Raw genomic sequence first — 20,571 nt, 5'->3', positions numbered from 1 at the left:
AAAGGGTTTAGAAAAGATTTACAAGGATGTTGCCAGGGTTGGAGGATCTGAGCAACAGGGAGAGGCTGAACAGGCTGGGGCTGTTTTCCCTGGAGCGTTGGAGGCTGAGGGGTGACCTTATAGAGGCTTACAAAATTATGAGGAGCATTGATAGGATAAATAGGCAAAGTCTTTTCCCTGGGGTGGGAGAATCCAGAACTAGAGGGTATAGGTGTAGGGTGAGAGGGGAAAGATATACAAGAGACCTAAGGGGCAAATCTTTCATGCAGAGGGTGGTACGTGTGTGGAATGAGCTGCCAAAGGAAGTGGTGGAGGCTAGTGCAATTGCAACATTTAAAAGGCATCTGGATGGGTATATGAATGGGAAGGGTTTGGAGGGATATGGGCTGGGTTCTGACAGGTGGGATTAGATTGGGTTGGGATATCTGGTCGGCATGGATGAGTTGGACTGAAGGGTCTGTTTTTGTGCTGTACATCTCTATGACTCTATAAATTCGTAGTCTCTGAACTGGGTGTGCACAAACATTGATAGTGAGTAAATAAAAGAACTCCTCACCTGAAAGTAAGTTAAATCCAAGTGTACTGACAACAGGGATCATGGGAAATGTACAGCAGTATTACTGGTTAAGGTTTACTTGCAGAATAAATATGTAATTGGCCTTGTTAAGGGTTCAGAGGAGAAGGCTGGGGTATTGGACCCGGAACAGGGACACAGTGGAGGGGGATATGAAGATAGAAACAAAAGACAGTAAGGTAAGAAGCAAAAGTGGAAAGTAATAAATCACATAGCGCCATGGTCCGAAAATTGCTAAGATGATTAACAAGGTTAAAAAGATAGAAAATAGTTACAGGAGTAGGCCATTCAGCCCTTCAACACAGTGGCCGCACCTAAAGTGGATTTTGAACCTTGTTCGGATGGAGAGAATGTGTGTTGAATGATTGTGCTGTTGTTCCATTTTTGTTTGTATTCTTATTTCATCCAAACCTTGTAATGAAATGTACACCTTAACCAAGAGAGAGGTATTGTTTTGTTTCCCTTGAGGTGGGGAGTTGTCATGATAAGGATGGTTTATTAATTTTCTACTTCCATTATCTAATTTTAAAACCTGGGACTTATGTGGACAAATGGTTTTAAAAAGGAAATATGCTGACTTAAAAAATGACTACAATGATCACCTGACCACAGGTTGAGCCAAGTTCCAGGAAACCAATGTACAATAAACAAAATAATCTGAACTGAAATTAACACTTCTTTCAAGAGACTGAAACAGTATGAATGAACTCTCAATTCCTAATTATGGTTTATACTTGTATAATAATATTGGAGATGAAGGATTCACCTGCACATATCCAGCTTGAAGCAATTATATTAGAATACAGAAATGAGCTGTATTTCAAACGACTGTTTGGCAGAGCAGAGGACATGGACTTATCACAGAGCTGGAAGAAGTTCTCCTTTTGCTTTTGCTTAGAATGGACAAAATAGCTGGTGACAACACAAATTGAGCAAACACCTGAATGTAAAGAATTGAGATATCTGTAATATTCAGAGATACTATGCTGGTCCAGGACGCCTCTAACCAAGTGGAATCTCATATTTACATTCCCAGGGCACACTAAGGCCTTTAAACTGCATTTGTTTTATCTTTCCTTTTGTATTTGACATTATCTCCTTTGTAACTTTATGCTTATCTTTTTGAGTGGGCTTAATGTTATGCCTTTCATATTTTCTTAGGATTAAGAAATAATAAAATTCCTCTTTCTTTCACTCAAGGAAGTCCTGAAATTAACTCCTTAATATTTCAGGTAAACTAGTAAACTACCTTTCAATTGTAGTGAGGTGTGGCTGCCTGATTAAAAAAAAATGGTTTTGGCTATCCAAGAACGTTAAAAGAAGTGGAGCTGGTTTGCCACTCCTTATCTGGCCATAAGACCTTTTAAAGTTTGATAAATGACAGCAAGAGAGGAGAAATGGCAAGATAATCCAGCTTGTTTGTGGCAGTGTTGAATTGAGGTATATCTTGTGACAAAAGGACATAAAAACCCTCCTTTATACCTATGTGACCAATTACATGTCAGCAGATGTTGAATATTAATATTTGCAGACAGAAACAAATGCTATTTTTGTCCCATGTTGCTATATCACCACACTCTGGAAAATAATTGAGAATTGGAATGCAGGGAATTATTGTATCGATTTAACTGGTGCGGTATTTAAACTACAAATTAAAGTCAGAATGTTGCGAGCAATAGTTCTAGTTCTTGATATTTCTATTTTGACATGATTTTCCATATCAATTACATTGCAAATTTACTCCTGTCTTTCAATGGCCATGCACACTAAAATTGCATGGTGTTTGAGTTTTTATCTCCTGCATTCAGGTTTTGGTCAGAGATTACAGAAATAATGGGATGAATGCTGATGGAATAAATTGCCCTATTCTATTCTTGTGTCATTATAATTTTTCTGGATTGAAGTGTCATCCACTTTTTGTAATAAATTTAAATGAAGTGAGAAGGCATGTAGAGCCCTCCTTGTAAAATGTTGGGTTGAATAAATGAATAATCAGAAATGCATTAGTTTTGTTTTAATCTTGTTTTTTTTTCTTAGAACTGGAGAAGAATGAAGACCTCAACAATGAAGATTATGAATATGAAGATGAAGCTAAACTTGTTATATTTCCTGACCACTATGAAATTCCTTTGCCAAACATAGAGGAGTTGCCAGCACTGGTCAGTGAGTTTGTGCAGCAGCATCTATTGTTTATCTCTTTACAGTCTCAAGCATTTGGGATAGAGAGGAGAAAGACTACCCTTTTTAGCCTCAACATGCTGATCCTGTTATAGCAGAGATATTAATAGCAACAAAAAATGTGATACATAATTAAAGGGAACAATTTTTCATACACAAGTCAAAGTTACCTAAGTTTCTTTTTATGATTTGACTATGGATTTAGAGTCATAGGGCTGTGCAGCACAGAGACAGACCCTTCGGTCCAACTTGTCCATGCCGATCAGATATCCTAAATTAATCTAGTCCCATTTGCCAGCATTTGGCCCATATCCCTCTAAACCTTTCCTATTCATATACCCATCCAGATGCCTTGTAAATGTTGTAATTATGCCAAGCTCCACCACTTCCTCTGGCACCTCATTCCATACACACACCACCCTCTGGGTTAAAACGTTGCTCCTTGGGTCCCTTTTAAATAATTTCCCTCCCACCTTAAAGCTATGCCCTCTAGTTTTGGACTTACCCACCCTGGGGAAAAGAGCTGCCTATTTACCCTATCCATGCCCCTCAAGATTTTATGAACCTCTAAAAGGCTTCCCCTCTGCCTCTGATGCTCCAGAGAAGATAGTCCCAGCCTATTCAGCGTCTTCTTATAGCTCAAACCCTCCAACCTTGGCAACATCCTTGTAAATGTTTTTCTGAACCCTTTCAAGTTTCACAACATCTTTCCAAAGCAGGGAGACCAGAATTGCATGCAGTATTCAAAAAGTGGCCTAATCAATGTTCTGTACAGCCACAACATAACCTCCCAACGCCTATACTCAATGCACTGACCAATAAAGGCAAGCATACCAAACATCGTCTTCACTATCCTATCTACCTGCAACTCCATTTTCAGGGAACTATTAACCTGCACTCCAAGTTCCCTTTCTTCAGCAACACTCCCCACGCCCTTATTATTAAGTGTATAACTCCTGCCCTGATTTGCCTTTCCAAAATGTAGCACCTCACATTTATCGAAATTAAACTTCATCTGCCCATTGGCCCAACTGATCAAGATCCCATTGTACTCTGAGGTCACCTTCTTCGCTGTCCACTATACCTTCAATTTTGGTGTCATCTGCAAACTTACTAACTATATCTCCAATGTTTACATCCAAATCATTTATATAAATAATGAAAAGCAGTGCCCCAGCATCGATCCTTGTAACACACTGTTGGTCACATGCTTCCAGTCTGAAAAGCAATCCTTCACCACCACTCTCTGTCTTCTTATCTTTGAGCCAGTTCTGTATCCAAGTGGCTGGTTCTCCCTATATTTCTGTGTGATCTAACCAGTCTACCATGGGGAACCTTGTTGAATTGAAAATGTGTTGCTGGAAAAGCGCAGCAGGTCAGGCAGCATCCAAGGAGCAGGAGAATCGACGTTTCGGGCATGAGCCCTTCTTCAGGAATGATTCTCCTGCTCCTTGGATGCTGCCTGACGTGCTGCGCTTTTTCAGCAACACATTTTCAGCTCTGATCTCCAGCATCTGCAGTCCTCACTTTCTCCTAGAACCTTGTTGAATGCCTCACTGAAGTCTATATAGATCGTATCCACTGCTCTGCCCTCATCAATCCTCCGCGTTACTTCTTCAAAAAACTCAGTCAAGTTTGTGAGACACAATTTCCTCCACACAAAGTCATGCTGACTATCCCTAATCAGTCCTTGCCTTTCCAAATACATGTAAATCCTGTCCCACAGGATTCCCTTGAACAATTTGCCCATGACCGATGTCAGGCTCACTGGTCTATAGTTCCTTGGCTTTTCCTTACCATCTTTCTTAAATAGTGGCCCCGCATTAACCAACCTCCAGTCTTCCATCACCTCACCTGTGGCTTTTGATGATACAGATATCCTAGTAAGGGGCTCAACATTCACTTTTTTTTAGCTTTCCACAATTCCACAGTACACCTGATGATTCCCAGGGATTTATCCACCTTTACGCATTTTAAGCCGTCCAGCACCACCTCCTGTGTAATATGGCCATTTTTCAAGATGTTGCTATTTATTTCCACGTTTATATCATCGATGTCCTTCTCCACAGTAAACACTGATGCTAAATACTCATTTAGTATATCTCCTATCTCCTGCAGTTCCACATATAGGCTGCCTTGCTGATACCTATTCTCTCCTAGTTACTATTTTGTCCTTAATGTATTTGTAGAATCCCTTTGGATTCTCCTTAACCCTGTCTGCCAAGGTTATCTCATGTCCCCTTTTTGCCCTCCTGATTTCCCTCTTAAGAATACCTCTTACTGCCTTTATACTCTTCTAAGGATTCACTGATTTCTGCTGGTTATATCTGACATATGCTTCCTTCCTTTTCTTGACCAAACCACAATTTCTCTTGTCATCCAGCATTCCCTACATCTACCAGCCATGTCCTTTACCCTAACAGGAACATACTGTCTCTGGACTCTCATTATGTCATTTTTGAAGGCTTCCCATTTTCCAGCCATCTCTTTACCTGCGAACATCTGCCCCCGATCAACTTTTGCAAGCTCTTGCCTAATGCAGTCAAAATTGGCCTTCCTTCAATTTAGAATTTTAGCTTTTAGATCCAGTCTGTCCTTTTCATCACTATTTTAAAACTAATAGAATTATGGTTGATGGTTCCAAAGTGCTCCCCCACTGACACCTCAGTCACCTGCCCTGCCTTATTTCCCAAGAGCAGGTCAAGTTTTGCACCTTCTCTAGTAGGTACATCCACATACTGAATCATAACTTTTATGTACACACTGAACAAATTCCTCTCTATCCAAGCCTTTAACACTGTGGCAGTCCCAGTCCATGTTTGGAACATTAAAATCCCCTGCCATAACTACCCTGTTATTCTTACAGATAAGTGAGATCTCCGTACACATTTGTTTCTCAATTTCCTGCTGACTGTTGGTGGGTCTATAGTACATTCCCAATAAGGCTTTCATCCCTTTCTTATTTTTCAGTTCCATCCAAATAACCTCCTTGGACATATTCCCAGGAATATTCTCCCTAAGTACATCCAAAATGTTCGAAAAACATCACTCCCCTTCCTCTCTTTCCCCTGGCCCCCACTTTCTATCCTTCCTGTAACATCTATACCCTGGAACATTAAGCATTCCTGAGCCAACTCTTTATAATCACTATGATATCCCAGTCCTGTGTTCCCAACCATGCTCTGACTTGATCTGTCTTTTAGGTCTCTTGCACTGGAATAAATGCAGTTCAGTTTCAGTCTTACCTCACTCCCTGCTTTGTCTCTGATTGTTTGACTTGCTCTTTTTCCCAACTGTACCAGTCTCAGACTGATCTCTTTCTTCACTATCTCTCTGTATCCCAAACCCCCTGCCAATAATTTAAATGCTCCCGAGCAGCTCTAGCAAATCTCCCTGCCAGTATATTAGTCCCCTTCCAATTCAGGTGCAATCCACCCTCCTTATACAGGTCACTTCTACCCCAGAAGACATTCCAATAATCCAAAAATGTGAATCCTTCTCCCCTGCACCAGCTCCTCGGCCACACATTCATCTGCTCTATCCTCCTATTCTTATCCTCATTATCTTGTGGCACTGGGATTAATCCAGATATTACTACCCTCGAGGACCTCCTTTTTAAATTCCTGCCTAATTTCCAATGTTGTCCTCTCAGAATCTCACCCTTTTTGGTTTCCTATGTCATTAATTCCTATGTATACAACAGCCTCCTGCTGGTCCCTCCCCACTTTAAGAATATTCTGTACATTCTCCAAGATATCCTTGATCCTGGCACCAGGAAGGCAACACACCATTTTGATTTCTCACTGTCGGCCGCAGAAACATCTGTCTGTGCTTCTGACTGGAGAGTCCCTATCAGAATCGATTGCTTGGAACCTAATATACCCCTTGCTACATTAGAGACAGTCTCAGTAGCAGAAATCTTTGCTACATTCCCCTGAGAGTCCATCACCCCCTACATTTTCCAAAACAGCATACTTGTTTAGGATGGGAGTAACCACAGGAGATTCCTGTGGGACCTGCCACCCTCTCCTACCTTTCCTAGTAGTAACCCACCTGCCTGACTGTATCTGTGGTTTGCTTCTTCCTTCCTACAGCTGCCATCCATCACACCCCTAGCTCTTGTAAATTCCTCATTGCCTTTCATTAACTATCTGCAAAATTTTAATTTGTGCCGTTGTTTTAAAGGCTTAAATTTGTTGTCAATATGTACGGAAATGTCTTTTAGAGTCATAGAGATGTACAACATGGAAACAGACCCTTTTGTCCAACTCGGCCATGCCGACCGGATATCCTAAATAAATCTAGTCCCATTCTAAACTCTTCTTATTCATATACCCATCCAGATGCCTTTTGAGTGTTGTAATTTTACCAACCTCCACCACTTCCATCAATATATGCACCACCGTCTGCATGAAAAACTTGCCCCTTATGTCCCTTTTAAATCTTTCCCCTCTTACCTTAAATCTATAACAAATAATGTGAGATTAAATATAGTAAAATAAATTTAGGTTTTAAATAAAATACTTTAGAAATAAAGACTTGTATTTATATAAAAGCTTGCAGAAGTACCAACATTTCAAAGCACTTTACTGCCAATTAATTACTTTTGAAGTGTGTGAAATGTGAGAAAGGCAGAAGCCAATGGCGCACCACAAGTTCCGACAAACAGCAATGTGGTGGAGTGTGAACAATCTTTTCCTTTTGATGTTGATTGAGGGATAACTGTTTGTGAGGATTCTAAGGATAATTCCTCTGTTCTCCTTTAGAAAAGTGCCATGGGATCTTTTATATCCGCATATGAGAGGTGAAAGACTCTCATTTTAACATTTCCTCTGAAAGTTGGCCCCTCCAACAGTACAGCACCCTCACAGTACTGCACTAGCATGCCTCTCTTGCTTTCTGTGCCAAAGTAGACTCAAACACAGATTCTTCTGAATCAGAGGTTCCAGCTGAACTATGGATGACATTAATATGTATGCTGAATCAATTTGTGTTGGGTCATATTTAACAGAGTTGTTTAAAACTGATAGACAACTTGAGTCAGTCATCATTTGTTTACATCCTTTTCCATTCTATCTCCAAAATAAAACATTCTGTTGAAGCACATCTGCTATGTTCTGATAGTAATGCAATCTATTCACTTAGCTGCAAACTAATGAGTTTGTTTAGCAAAGGAAGGTGAATCTCAGTATAAGGCGTGAGTGGGCTTTGCCATGGTAGCCATTCAGTTTACGACAATTTAGCATAGGAGAAAGTGAGGACTGCAGATGCTGGAGATCAGAGCTGAAAAATGTGTTGCTGGAAAAGCGCAGCAGGTCAGGCAGCATCCAAGGAGCAGGAGAATCGACGTTTCGGGCATAAGCCTTTCTTCAGGAATGAGGAAGGTGTGCCAAGCAGGCTAAGATAAAAGGTAGGGAGGAGGGACTTGGAGGAGGGGCATTGGGAATGCGATAGGTGGAAGGAGGTTAAGGTGAGGGTGATAGGCTGGAGAGGGGGTGGGGGCGGAGAGGTCGGGAAGAAGATTGCAGGTCAAGAAGGCGGTGCTGAGTCCGAGGGTTGGGACTGAGATAAGGTGGGGGGAGGGGAAATGAGGAAGCTGGAGAAATCTGCAGAACCACAACAACAAGCACCCGAGCTACAAATCTTCTCACAAACTTTATTTGTTTACCTTTTATTAGCTTGATGTGATTGAAATTACAATGTTTCTTCACAGCATCCTCTAACTGGTCTGAGTATATGACCAATGCTTTCCATAGTGTGTCAGCCAATAAACTTATTTTCGCTGCACCTTTGCTAGCAGAGAAAAAATGAAAAGATAATTATTTTCCACAAAACGATGTACAGCTGTTTTTATTCTGTGTCAGTTACTATGAAAGACATTTGTTCTGGAAATTATGTAAGTAATTCAGAACAAATTGTTAAATCAGAAATTACATACTTAGATTTAACATTCATTGTGGCAAGATAGAAAACTGGGGACCTGTCCTGCAGAATAGAGGGTTCATGACCTGCATGTAACATTAATTTGTGTTGCCTAAATATGCGTCCTGCATATTAATGCAAAGCATCAGAAAAATATCTGTGATATTTCCATTTTTATTTGTCATTCCAACACTAATGACCTGTTCATTGTAAATGAAAAATAAGGTGGATGGAGGTTGTTTGCTGATTTGGAGCATGGGAAGTGAATGCAATTCTGTTCTATTCATGTTCTTTCTAGCATATGTTACTGTATAACCATGGACAATAGGAGACCAAGATTAAACATTGTCAGAACTCCACTGTAAGCATCATTTAGGAACCTGAGAAACCAGTAACTAACCTTAAATACAATAGTTTTCCAGAGGCTTCTGTGAAGTGTGAATTCTGAGTTTGATTTTAGTGTGCTCCAAAGGAAAACTGAAATTAACTGCAGCATACTAACTATTGAGCTTACCAGACATATCTGAACCCATTCTGATTGTATGGTATCATTATAACTAGTCTCAGTATCTGTGACAACTGCAGCGTTTAAAATAAACCAGCAGTGAATAGAATATTGAAAGACACTGAACACTATAATATAGATAGTCTCAGTGGACGTGGAGGCTCAACAGTGTCAAAATGGTGATTTTGAACAGGTGCATTGCTAAAAAGAAACCCTTTTCTTAAGTTGTCTTGATATATTATCTTGGAAAGTAGCCTCTGACAGAGTTCCAAAAAAAAATCTTTGAAGTTGGTCATAAAAGGTTGTGAATTTATTTTGAGACTCTTTATTGAGTCATTATTTTGACTTATTCTTATACCCATCCCACCAGGTAACAATAGCATGTGATGCTGTCCTAGCTGCAAGGTCTCCATTTGAAAAACAGGATTCCGAATCATGGGAAGAGGAACTTAAAGACTCAAAACATGAGAATAATCTTCAACAACTGGATAATGGAGTCCGTATTCCACCCAGGTCAACACCTTACCTACCTTAAACATGAGCTGTGAATGAGCCAGTCTTCATTTTCATTTGTTCTGAGTACTGTTCAGATATGAAATCATAATTTTTAAAATAACTTTTCATGAAATGTGACAAGATGAAATATGATAACATTTAGAATTCATAATACTTCCTTGTTGTCCCCAGAGAGTTTTGTTCACCTTGTTTCATAACTAGATTATTTGACAAAAAAAATATGTTTTGACCAATGGAACAACTCAAAAGGCTTACCAGCCAATTAAGTAGTTTTGAAGTATGGACACTGTTATTAACACAGGAAGATCCAATAGGTAATGTCAGCACAGCAAGATTTTATAAATATACTATGGTAAGAAAAGCTAATCTAAACGATCCTGATTGAGAAATAAAGAATGCCTAAAACAGCACTTCTCTTTGAAAAATATTAAAGGATCTTTTGCATATATCTCTGAGGGAGTAAGGGACCCTGGTTCATTTGCACATCCAGTTAACGGCATTACTGAGAGTGCTGTACAAGATATGTTTTGTGCTGAAGTCTTTGGAGTGCAGTTGTGCATTTGAATTTCTGACACCAGCCAAATCATGTTTAAATAGCACTTTGTACAGCATTTGATTGTGGCACTACCAACCTGCTATTTCTTCCTTAGCTTTTCCTCAATATTTCTGAGGAAGGGGTTACTGTACATGATATAATTGAAATGTTTTTAAATTATGAAATAGAATATATTTTGTCACCACTTTCTCATTCATAGGTATTATTATGCTACTTATCAACTCTATGCATGATATATTTTTGTGGACTGATAATTGCCTCTAATTTATATTTTATTCATTCTTGGAATGTGGGTCACTGGCCACACCAGCACATTTTGTCCATCCATAATAGCAGAGGGCATTTAATAGCTCTGGAGGCTACAAAGGCTACTGTAACTATATAGGCCAGACCAGGTTCCTTCCCTCAAGAACATTATTGAATCAGATGTTTTTTTCCAAAAATCAACAATGGTTTCATAGTCCTCATTAAATTTTTTAATTCCTGATTGGCCATGATGGAATGTTCCAAAGTGATTGATGGATCTGGGAATGGCACTGCTGCAGAACTGTCCTATTGTTGAACATATTTTCCAAACCACTGACTTTATTTATGAAGTGAGAACATACAGTATTGCTTACATCAGCGTGTTGTCATTTGCATGTATTTGGAAAAGCAAGGACTGATTACTGATATTTCTTGTCCTTTCACAATTTGTCACAGTGGCTGGAAATGTGCCTGGTGTGACCTGAGGGAGAATCTTTGGCTAAATCTGACAGATGGCACCATATTATGTGGGAAATGGTTCTTTGACGGCAGTGGTGGAAATGGACATGCTCTCCAACATTACCGTGAGACAGGTTACCCTTTGGCAGTTAAATTAGGAACCATCACTCCAGATGGCGCAGGTTAGTTCATTCTTTTAAATAACGAGATGTAAATTGATGATCTGGTCTATTAAATAATAATCTTATTGCTACTGGCACTGATTCTAAAATGACACCTTTTGAATTCTCTGAATTGGTTCTACTGCATTTAGAATACTGTGTACAGTTCTGGGCGCCACATTACCAAAAGGAATTGGACGCTTTGGAGAGGGTGCAGAGAAGGTTTACGAGGATGTTGCCTGGTATGGAAGGTGCTAGCTGTGAAGAGAGGTTGAGTAGGTTAGGTTTATTTTCACGAGAAAAAAGGAGATTGAGGGGGGACCTGATTTTAGGTTTACAAAATCATGAAGGGTATAGACAGGGTGGATAGAGACAAGCTTTTTCCCAGGGTGAAGGATTCAATAATGAGAGGTCATGCTCTCAAGGTGAGAGGTGAAATGTTTAAGAGGGATACACACGGCAAGAACTTCATACAGAGGGTGGTGGGCGTTTGGAATGCGTTGCCAGCAGAGGTGGTAGAGGCAGGCACGGTAGATTCATTTAAGATGCATGAGTTGGTGGGGAGCTGAGGGATAGAGATGCTTAGGAATTGACCGACAGGTTCAGACAGTACATTTGGATCGGCTCAGGCTTGGAGGGCCGAAGGGCCTGTTCCTGGACTGTAAATTTTCTTTGTTCTTTGTATTTCCTGAAAATGCAAGTTGGGGTTTCCATTTTCTTTTGCTTAAAGCAAAATCGAAATTGTAAAAACTGGTAATGCAAGAATCTAAAAAAAACGTGAAATATGCAAAATTTCTGAAAATAAATAGAATACAATAGAAACAAAGTTTTCCTGTGGCTATATATGGTCTCGATGAGGCCACATTCAGAGGATGTCTTATTTCAGTCTCCTTATTTGGAAAAGGATATATTGGCATTAGAAGTAGTTCAGAAGAAATGCATTCATGTCGTTCCAAGAATGAAGGACTTATGTAAAAATGTTCAACAAGTTGAGACTTTACCTGTCACAGTTTAGAAGAATGAGTGATGATCTTATTGAAATATATAAGATTCTGAGGGGACTTACTAAGGATAACTAATGTTTGATGTTTCCTCTTATGGGCAAAATTGGACACAGAACACAGCTTCAAAATAAGAGATCATCCTTTATAGGACAGAGATGAGATTTTCTTCCTCTCAGTGAATTGTTAATCTGTCAAATTTTCTTTCTCCAAAACAATGGAGATGAGGTCATTGAAATTATTCAAGATAATGTTTGGTAGATTTTCGATAGTCAAGGATTTCAGAGTTATGGAGATAGGCAGGAATGTATACTTAAAACTATACTTAAATGTATACTTAAAACTAAAGAATGGCAGAACAACCTCAAAGAGTAGAGTGATTTATTCCTGCTGAGGAGAAAGTGAGGATTGCAGATGCTGGAGATCAGAGTCAAAAAGTGTGGTGCTGGAAAAGCACAGCAGGTCAGGCAGCATTTACTTTTCCAGCACCACATCTTTTGACTCTGATTTACTCCTGCTTCTACATTCCTAAATTGTACAGAAAACAACTTTTGAAGAGGAACAGTCTGTTTATTCTTTAAATGAGAAAATTACTATTAATAATTTAAGTTATGATGAGAGTTCAACATTTTTGTCAAATGAAGAAAATACACATTATAACAGTCTATTTAAATAACAGACCTAAGGATAAAATTGTTCAAAATTCTGTTATTTGAATGATATTGAAATTTGCAATTAAGGGAAGAATGACAGAGAAATGTAAGCTATTTAGAGAAAACCAACTTGGATTTGTAAAATAATTAAAACTAGAAAATACTGGAAGGGCTCAGCAGGTCATGCATCATCAAGAGTTAATGTTTCAGGTCGATATCACTTCATCAGATGGATAGTAACCTTCTGGTAGTGGAAGGAAATAGATGAGGAAGCATCTTTGTGCAAAGGATGGTAGAAGTGTAGAGTATTCACCACAAAAAGCAATAGATATTAAAAACTTTTAAGTCTGAGATCAATTTATCTTGGAGAGGCAAAGGTATAAAGTCAATGTGGTCAATATGCGTTGGTGATCAATCATGATCTCACTGAATGGCAGAACAGATTTGAGAGATTGAGTGGCCTACACCTGTTCCTGTGTTACTGGGCTAATGCAGTCAGTAGATCTTTCATATGCCCATTTTGAGATGTGAGATGCCTGTTAAATATTTCCATCTCACATGACAGGACCTGTTTCTTTCCAACTGTTGAACTACTCCAAGTGCCAGGAGCTAATATGTCAATGTTTAGCTCTACATGTTCACACAGACAGAGCACCTCATCTTGGACTATACATTCTACTTGATCTGTTATTAACTCACTGATTGATACAGTAGATGATTGTGGTTGCTTAATGTTTTGATCTACCTGCCTAGATAGATTGTATAACTTTGTTAGAAATTTGTCCATATTAATTTCTTTATTAGAAATCTGTCCTTCATACTGAAGTCCAATCTGGTTTAAATTTTGGCATGAGCTCATGGTACATAGATTGTACTCATATTTTCATTTATTTTTAGCTGGAATCAGGAAGATTCATATTTCTCACTTTTCTGTCAATTTCAATCCAGCATATTTTAGATGCTCAGCTACCTTCTCCATTTCCCATATGCCACTGGCATTGCTTATGCACTGTGTGGAGAGAAGAGGGTTTGGGGTTTCAGAACACACAGATGCTTGACTGAAAGAGAATTACTTTTTCTTTGCATTGAACTGATGTTTTGATAGAACCATTTATGGTCCCCTTTGACAGTAAAGTTTGTACTCAGACTCAGACGTGTTCCTAAACTTTTGCCTTATCAGAAGCTATGTTTGGTGGTGTTTGGAGTTCTGTACTTCACCAGAAAATTAGCTGTTTCATACTCAGTTTTCAACGCCCATACAGTGTTTGTTTCCTAAATACTTTTTGAACTATCCTGATAGATCTTTCAGCTGACAATGCCAGATGATAAGGATGAATGAAAATATGTTTGATACTATTTTACTTGATGAAATTTTGGAATGCAGCAGATTGAAATGGGGGCTCATATCTAACGCAAGCTCCTCAGGTAATCCATGATGATAAATAGAGTCCTAGAATCATACAGTATGGAAACAGACCCTTCAGTCCAACTCATCTGTGCTGACCAGACATCCCAATCTGACCTATTCCCATTTGCCAGCATTTGGCCCGTATGCCTCTAAACCCTTCCTGTTCATGTACGTATCCAGATGCCTTTTAAATGTTGTAATTAAACCCGCCTCCACCACTCCCTCTGGCAGCCCTTCCATACACACACCACTCTCTGTGTGAAAAGATTACCTCTCAGATCCCTTTTAAATCTCACCCCTCTCACATTCAACCTAAACTTGAGCTTGTCTGTTCTTCATTAGAAGTTGCTGTTTGGACTCATGCTTTATTTTGATGCACTTCACTAAACTGTTTGATGATATGTGCCTTAAGGAGGAATTTGTTCTGTCCTGTTTCTCATGATGAGGGCTGTTGTAAATTTGATGCCGAGGTATCTGCTCCATGGAAAGCAGAGTAAAAAGCTTCAGGTTTTTTAAAAAATAAACAAAAGAAGCATGAGTGACTGGAATCAGGCTGTCACAGACCCAGGGTTTTAGTTTTTGCTTTCAGCTGTTGAAGTTGGGTTTTTTGGAATTGAAGCTGCTGCGTTCTGAGGAAGGGTCACTGGACCTGAAACGTTAACTCTGATTTCTCATCACAGATGCTGTCGGACCTGCTGAGTTTTTCCAGCAGCTTCTGTGTGTGGGTTTAAAGAATGCTGCTATATTGGAACAGTTCATGAGTAGCAGTTAAATAAGATATCATTTGTTAAGTATTTTGATAGAGTTAAAATTATGGCAATTTTTTTGTTTGTTCTAACTAGAGTGTAAAAATAAAGTTGTTTTGCTTAAAGTCTAGTAGTTTGACTAATCAAATCACATCTGGAATGCAGCACCTTACACTTCCCTCTTAAAAAAATGATCAAAGTTAGCGTCTAAAGCACCTCCTTGATATGTTTTGAAGGGGTTTGGTCTGGTCCATGAGAATTGTCATTGTAATTTTTCTTTTCACGAAAGTCTACATGAATGCTTTGAATTGGTCGAGTTAGCCATGATCACGACTCTGAAGTATTTTTGGTAGCTCATTTTTACATTTTTGGAAATGAGTGCATTTGCTTACCAGTGATTCCAGGTCATGATCCAAATCAGTCCAATAAATTAAATCTTTTGCTATGGGTTTCATATTGACTGCTCCTGTATGTTCAGTGTGGTGTTTGGCCAGAATCCCTTCTCCCAACTAACTAGATACTACCAGTCTGTGACCCCATGTGATGTGGCACTGCTTACAAAGTGACTCATAGCTATGATTGTGGAATGGTTTCTGTTCCATATCTCTACACCAGTCAATTTCTCTTCATCTATTCAGTATCGGTTTGGAGATTCTCTTCAACATGAGTCCCTAAGAACACAACATAAGAAATAGGAGGAGGGGTAGGCCATCTGATGCATTAAGCCGGCTCCACTATTCATAACGTATCTTTTTTGTGGACTTATCTCCACTTAACCCCTCTTTCACCATCACCTTTAATTTTTTACTGTTCAAAAATCTATCTTTGCCTTAAAAATATTAATAACATTACCTCTATCAGGTAGCCTCAACTGCTACCTCATTGAGGGAATTCCACAGATTCACAACCCTCTGAGTGAAGAAGTTCCTCCTCAACTCAGTCCAAAATCTGTTCCCCCTTATTTTGAGGCTCGATCTAGTTTCACCTGCCAGTGGCAACAACTGTCCTGCTTCTACCATATCTATTCCCTTCATAATTTAATATGTTTCTACAAGACCACCCCCCCATTCTACTAAATTCCAATGAGTATAGTCCCACTCTACTCAATCTCTCCTCATAAGCCAGTCCTCTCGATTCCTGAATCAACCTAGTTAACCTCCGCTACACCCCCTCCAGTGCTATTACATTCTTTTTCAAGTAGGGTGACCAAAATGGACACAGTACTCCAAATGTGGCCTCACCAACACCCTATACAGCTGCCACATAACCTACATGTTTTTAAACTCTATCCCTCCAGCAATGAAGGACAATATTCCATTTGCCTTCTTAATTACCTGCTGCACCTGCAAAACAACTTTTTGTGATACTTCCTGAGTTTCAGCTGCAACCTTACTTGGTGTAATTAGAAAATGGTAAGCTGCTACTCCAATCATTAAGTTTGCATCTTCACTACTTTTAAATTCTCTTACAGTGCATTAGCATTCTCTTTCAAACTCTAATATTCCATATTGTTATCATACAATCAGAGGCGTGCAGCCCCATGCTGTCAGACTTTGATTCCAGAATAGCAACTAAGGGTTTGTGATCTGTCAGCACTGTGAAGTTTCTATCCAACAAAGACTGATATGAATGTTTGTTTTGATTCCTAAAATGATTACAAGCACTTCCTTTCCTGTTTATGTGTAGTTGCAGTCACTCTTGGTCTGAGTTTCTCTTGACTCTTATTCATGACATTGCTGATCGCTGCTCTAATTCAATAGTTTGAAGTATTATATACTAGTTTCAGGTTTTGATTTGTGTCATAATGAATGAGTGGTGCACCAAGCTTCTCATTTGTTCGTCATTTGTATCTTGTTGTTCTTTCGATCTTTCCCTTTTCATAGCTTTCTTGAATAAATCAGTAATGGATGACACCTGAAAAAAAGTAACCTTAGACATATCCTTTGGATTTGGAGCACTATTAATAGTCTCCATCTTCCATTTTATTGCTTGCAACTTTTTTTTTCCATTGAATTTTAGGCCAAGGTATATTAAGTCAAGTGCATGAAAGCATGCATGCTACCTGTCAGCTGAGTTGTTTCTTAACACTCGAAGCTTCTCTTTCTTTATTGCCGTTATGATCTGAGTATCATTCGGACTGTACAAACAATGAGAACCCCTTGCGCAATCTTTCCCATTGTAGCTTGCAGGACTTTTGGAGCAGACGTTCAGATTGTAGGTTCCTATCTAAAGTTTTCTGATACCATATGAATGTTTGATCATGAGATACTGCCTGGTTCTCTCAAGTATAAGCATAAGAGAAATCCAACTTTGAATAACTTGGATCCTGCTAACTCTTACAATACAAGGTGTGTGATGTGTGATTTAAGTGCGTAATATCATTTAGGTTTGGATTTTTGAAGTTTGAAATTGTAGCCAAAGGTTTTATGTCATTAACTTGTAAGTACTTCTGTAGCCATGGTGATCGTTTTTTTAAAAACATATTCGGTAGAGAGAGAAACTATCAGGAGAAAATGGGGATCTGTTTATATTGTGACAGTTCGCAAGAGAACAAAGTAGGCATTGTATTTTATTAGGTTTTCAGATCGAAGATTTTGCATATTTTTTGGATTCAGTGAAACCACAGATAGCTTTGGGAAAAAAGCTGTTTTTTTGTTTCAGTCCGGGCAGTTTCCCTGAAGTCTTGCATGAAGCTAGAAGTGTGAAACAGTTGCTCCTGAGAAAAGGGAGATTGTGTTGAACTATTCAGAAAAAGGTTTCTGCAATGTAAGTAGCTAGTTTATAAATTCCAGACCATATGTTTTTGGTAAAACCCTGAAGGTTATTTGATGGTGAGGATTCTATGCTTAGTTGTGTGCAGTCATCTGGAAGAGGCTATTAGATTCTCAAGATGGGGAATTGAAGGAAGTTAAATTCTATGGATGTTCAATAAATCTGTATTAAATTATAATTCAATTCTTCTGACTTTATAAAGCCCTACCGAGGTGAAAGAGAAGGAATCTCTCTCTCTGGCATAAGTGCTGTAAGGGATTGTTGTTGAGATTAATGCAATTATACTTTACTATTGTTCTGAGATCTTGAAATTTGTGTTATATGTAAATGGTTTTCTTTATTCTATTTTATCTTCTTTCCTTTTGCATTATAGACTTTGTTATTAAACCCAAATCTGTACTTATGATTCAGTGAAAGACCATCTCATTAAAGCCAAAATATTCAAAAATGTGATCTATCAAGCCATCTTTTAGTCTGGGATCTGACTTGTCCAGTAATAACATGAGCTGGGATCACAACAGTCCACACTTAAATCTTTGGTGTTTGATAATGGATACTGCTCACCATCCACTCACCATTAATGTTGGAGGCCTTAAACCTGTCTCTTTTTGGCACTGCTACAATTGGAGTTGTTCATTTACTGTGATCAGTGTACACAGTGCACAGTGTAGTGTCATACACCATGTATTTCTTGATTCTTGCCTCCTCCTCACTCTGGGCTTTGAGAGTATAAGGAACCAGTGTTGCATGATATGATTTGTACCTAATTCCAATGTACACTTTCACATCTACTATGGCCACATAGTTGTTCTTGAAAAGTTTGGTAAAAATATTCAATAGCTGATCAAACCACTTGTTCTCCTTAATTTGAAAGTTTAAAATAATAGCCATTGCACTTTGAATTGTTAATATATCTTGCGACAATGGTGGGCAATTGGATTTGCTGTTATAATGGATATTGCACTGCACTTGTCTACATGCACGTATAATTTCAACCAAAGTAGGATTGAACTAAGCTGTGCTCTGTGTTGGTGTTGCATTACTGAAATCTCTCTTGGTCATGTCTCTTTTCAAAATGGAGCAATCTGCAGTCACCTCAATGCACATATTTATGTACAATGAACGTACAAATGTACAAATGATTACTGGTGGCATAAATGCTATACAGAGCAAGTTGCTGTTTACCTAGGCACTCTGAATTAATTTCAAGATTGTAATTCTATCCTTTGGATGCTATTGTTTTCCCTTATGATCGGAATGATTTCTGTTTGTCTGTCGGTCAACAAATGATGGCAGTAGTGCCATTTTACTTAAAATTTAAACATTTGATCTTTCTGTGCTCAAGCTATATTCAACCAAGAGAAAATTCAGTGCTGACTGCACTGCTAACTGAGAACACAGTTAAGTTCAAAACCTACTTGATGAGATGTTAGGCAATTGTGGACATATGGCATACATATGGTTGCCATTGCAGTAATAGTAATTCACTAACCCGTTATCTCCAACACTCTAACTGGAGAAACCTAGTCAGTAGACATGGCAGAAACCTATTGACTGTGAACAAAAGCTGGATGAGACACTTGCATAGGAAGAAATTCTCAAGCATTGTTGATTGACATCTCCATGAATGAGCAATCTTACACAACACCAACACGATTACAATGTTATGTGAGTTCAGTAACTGCAGGATTCTTTCCTTCATTCACCCACACACACATCAGTCTGATTATATATAGTCTAAGTATGTGTCAAGATTTCAATGTAATGATAAATGTTCCAGTGCCAGAAAGTACTCATTGAATGTCTCAGTACTTTTCTGATTTCTGGATAAAAGTGTGAAGCGTTCTGCTAGCTCTCCATTCTTAGGGTTGAAAAGTTCCTCCAAATTGCTGACGTCTGTTTTGGCTTTTGGGAGCAAGGAGATTTGTTGGCATGCCAAACATTTCCAGATCAGTCCCCACTAGAAAGGTTGCTACCTTGTGCCCAAGCATTTCCTTATTCTGGGTCTTGGCCCCTTTACTTACATATTAAAATTCAAAAGCATTATTAGTTCTGAAAAACATGCTCATTCTCTCAGTACAAGAACTGCATAATTCTCAAACCCCCTCAGGTTTTCTGAGCATTCTGATGTATTCCACCAGCAGAGCCATATCTTACAGTTTTTAAATATGGCAATGACAAAATAACTATGGCTCCATTCACTATGCCTTTCAAAAACAGTGATACACTGTGTCATCCAGGGACAGATTGGGTGTAAGCAGACAAGGTGAATACGAGTGTTCATGATAAATTATCTCTAAGTCATCTGAGGTAGTAGGAGCTCAATCAAACAAATCTAGTTGGTGGTGAAAATGCCATCTTAGCCAGATAACAGATTTTAATCAAATGCCTATTACTTCCTTGCAGCAGTCAATAGCAAATCCTAATTTTTCTATTGTTTCTATGATTGTAGTCTTTTCCTTTGGTTTCCAGTTCTGAGAGATTAATGAGAGAGCTTGGTCTGCTTTGGACTGCCTTTCAGGAACATGACCACTTAAGGAAATGGTACACACCACACAACCCACTGAAATCATCTTCATCCCAGCAGACACATCATTGGGAGCTAATGGGTCCTTTGCACCATGGTCGCTGCTGCTCTTCACTACTATATTTGTGGATTCTCGTCCCATCCTGTCTTCAAAATTTGTTAGCGATTTGAGTATAACCGATGTAAAAGACAAACCCCAAATATAGTTTGATCACCTCTTGTTATTTAGTAGTTTTGCACTATGTAAGCTCATAATATATGAAAACCGTGCTCAAAATCCAAGAGAAACCATAGAAGGGTGTTAGATACTGTTTGCTTTCTTGAGCACATTTTAGCTTTAGTAGCCT

The 20,571-nt window shown here is 38.8% G+C and overlaps 1 protein-coding gene across 2 annotated transcripts in view; it reads left to right on the top strand.

The window, feature by feature from the left end:
* usp13 (ubiquitin specific peptidase 13) overlaps positions 1–20,571 on the top strand; it is a 112,675-nt gene that overhangs the window by 42,349 nt on the left and 49,755 nt on the right. For both annotated transcript variants that reach the window (XM_043702239.2, XM_043702240.2), the window contains exons 4-6: positions 2,612–2,733; positions 9,550–9,692; positions 10,954–11,138. In XM_043702239.2, coding sequence (XP_043558174.2) covers positions 2,612–2,733; positions 9,550–9,692; positions 10,954–11,138 — 450 coding nt within the window. The remainder of the gene's footprint in view (positions 1–2,611; positions 2,734–9,549; positions 9,693–10,953; positions 11,139–20,571) is intronic.

Source organism: Chiloscyllium plagiosum, unplaced genomic scaffold, assembly GCF_037043375.1.
Source record: "Chiloscyllium plagiosum isolate Xiang-an unplaced genomic scaffold, Cpla_swu_hap1 HiC_scaffold_13, whole genome shotgun sequence".
Taxonomy (NCBI): Eukaryota; Metazoa; Chordata; class Chondrichthyes; order Orectolobiformes; family Hemiscylliidae; genus Chiloscyllium; species Chiloscyllium plagiosum.
Note: the sequence above shows the minus strand (reverse complement) of the source record. Positions and strands in the feature narration are given on the sequence as shown.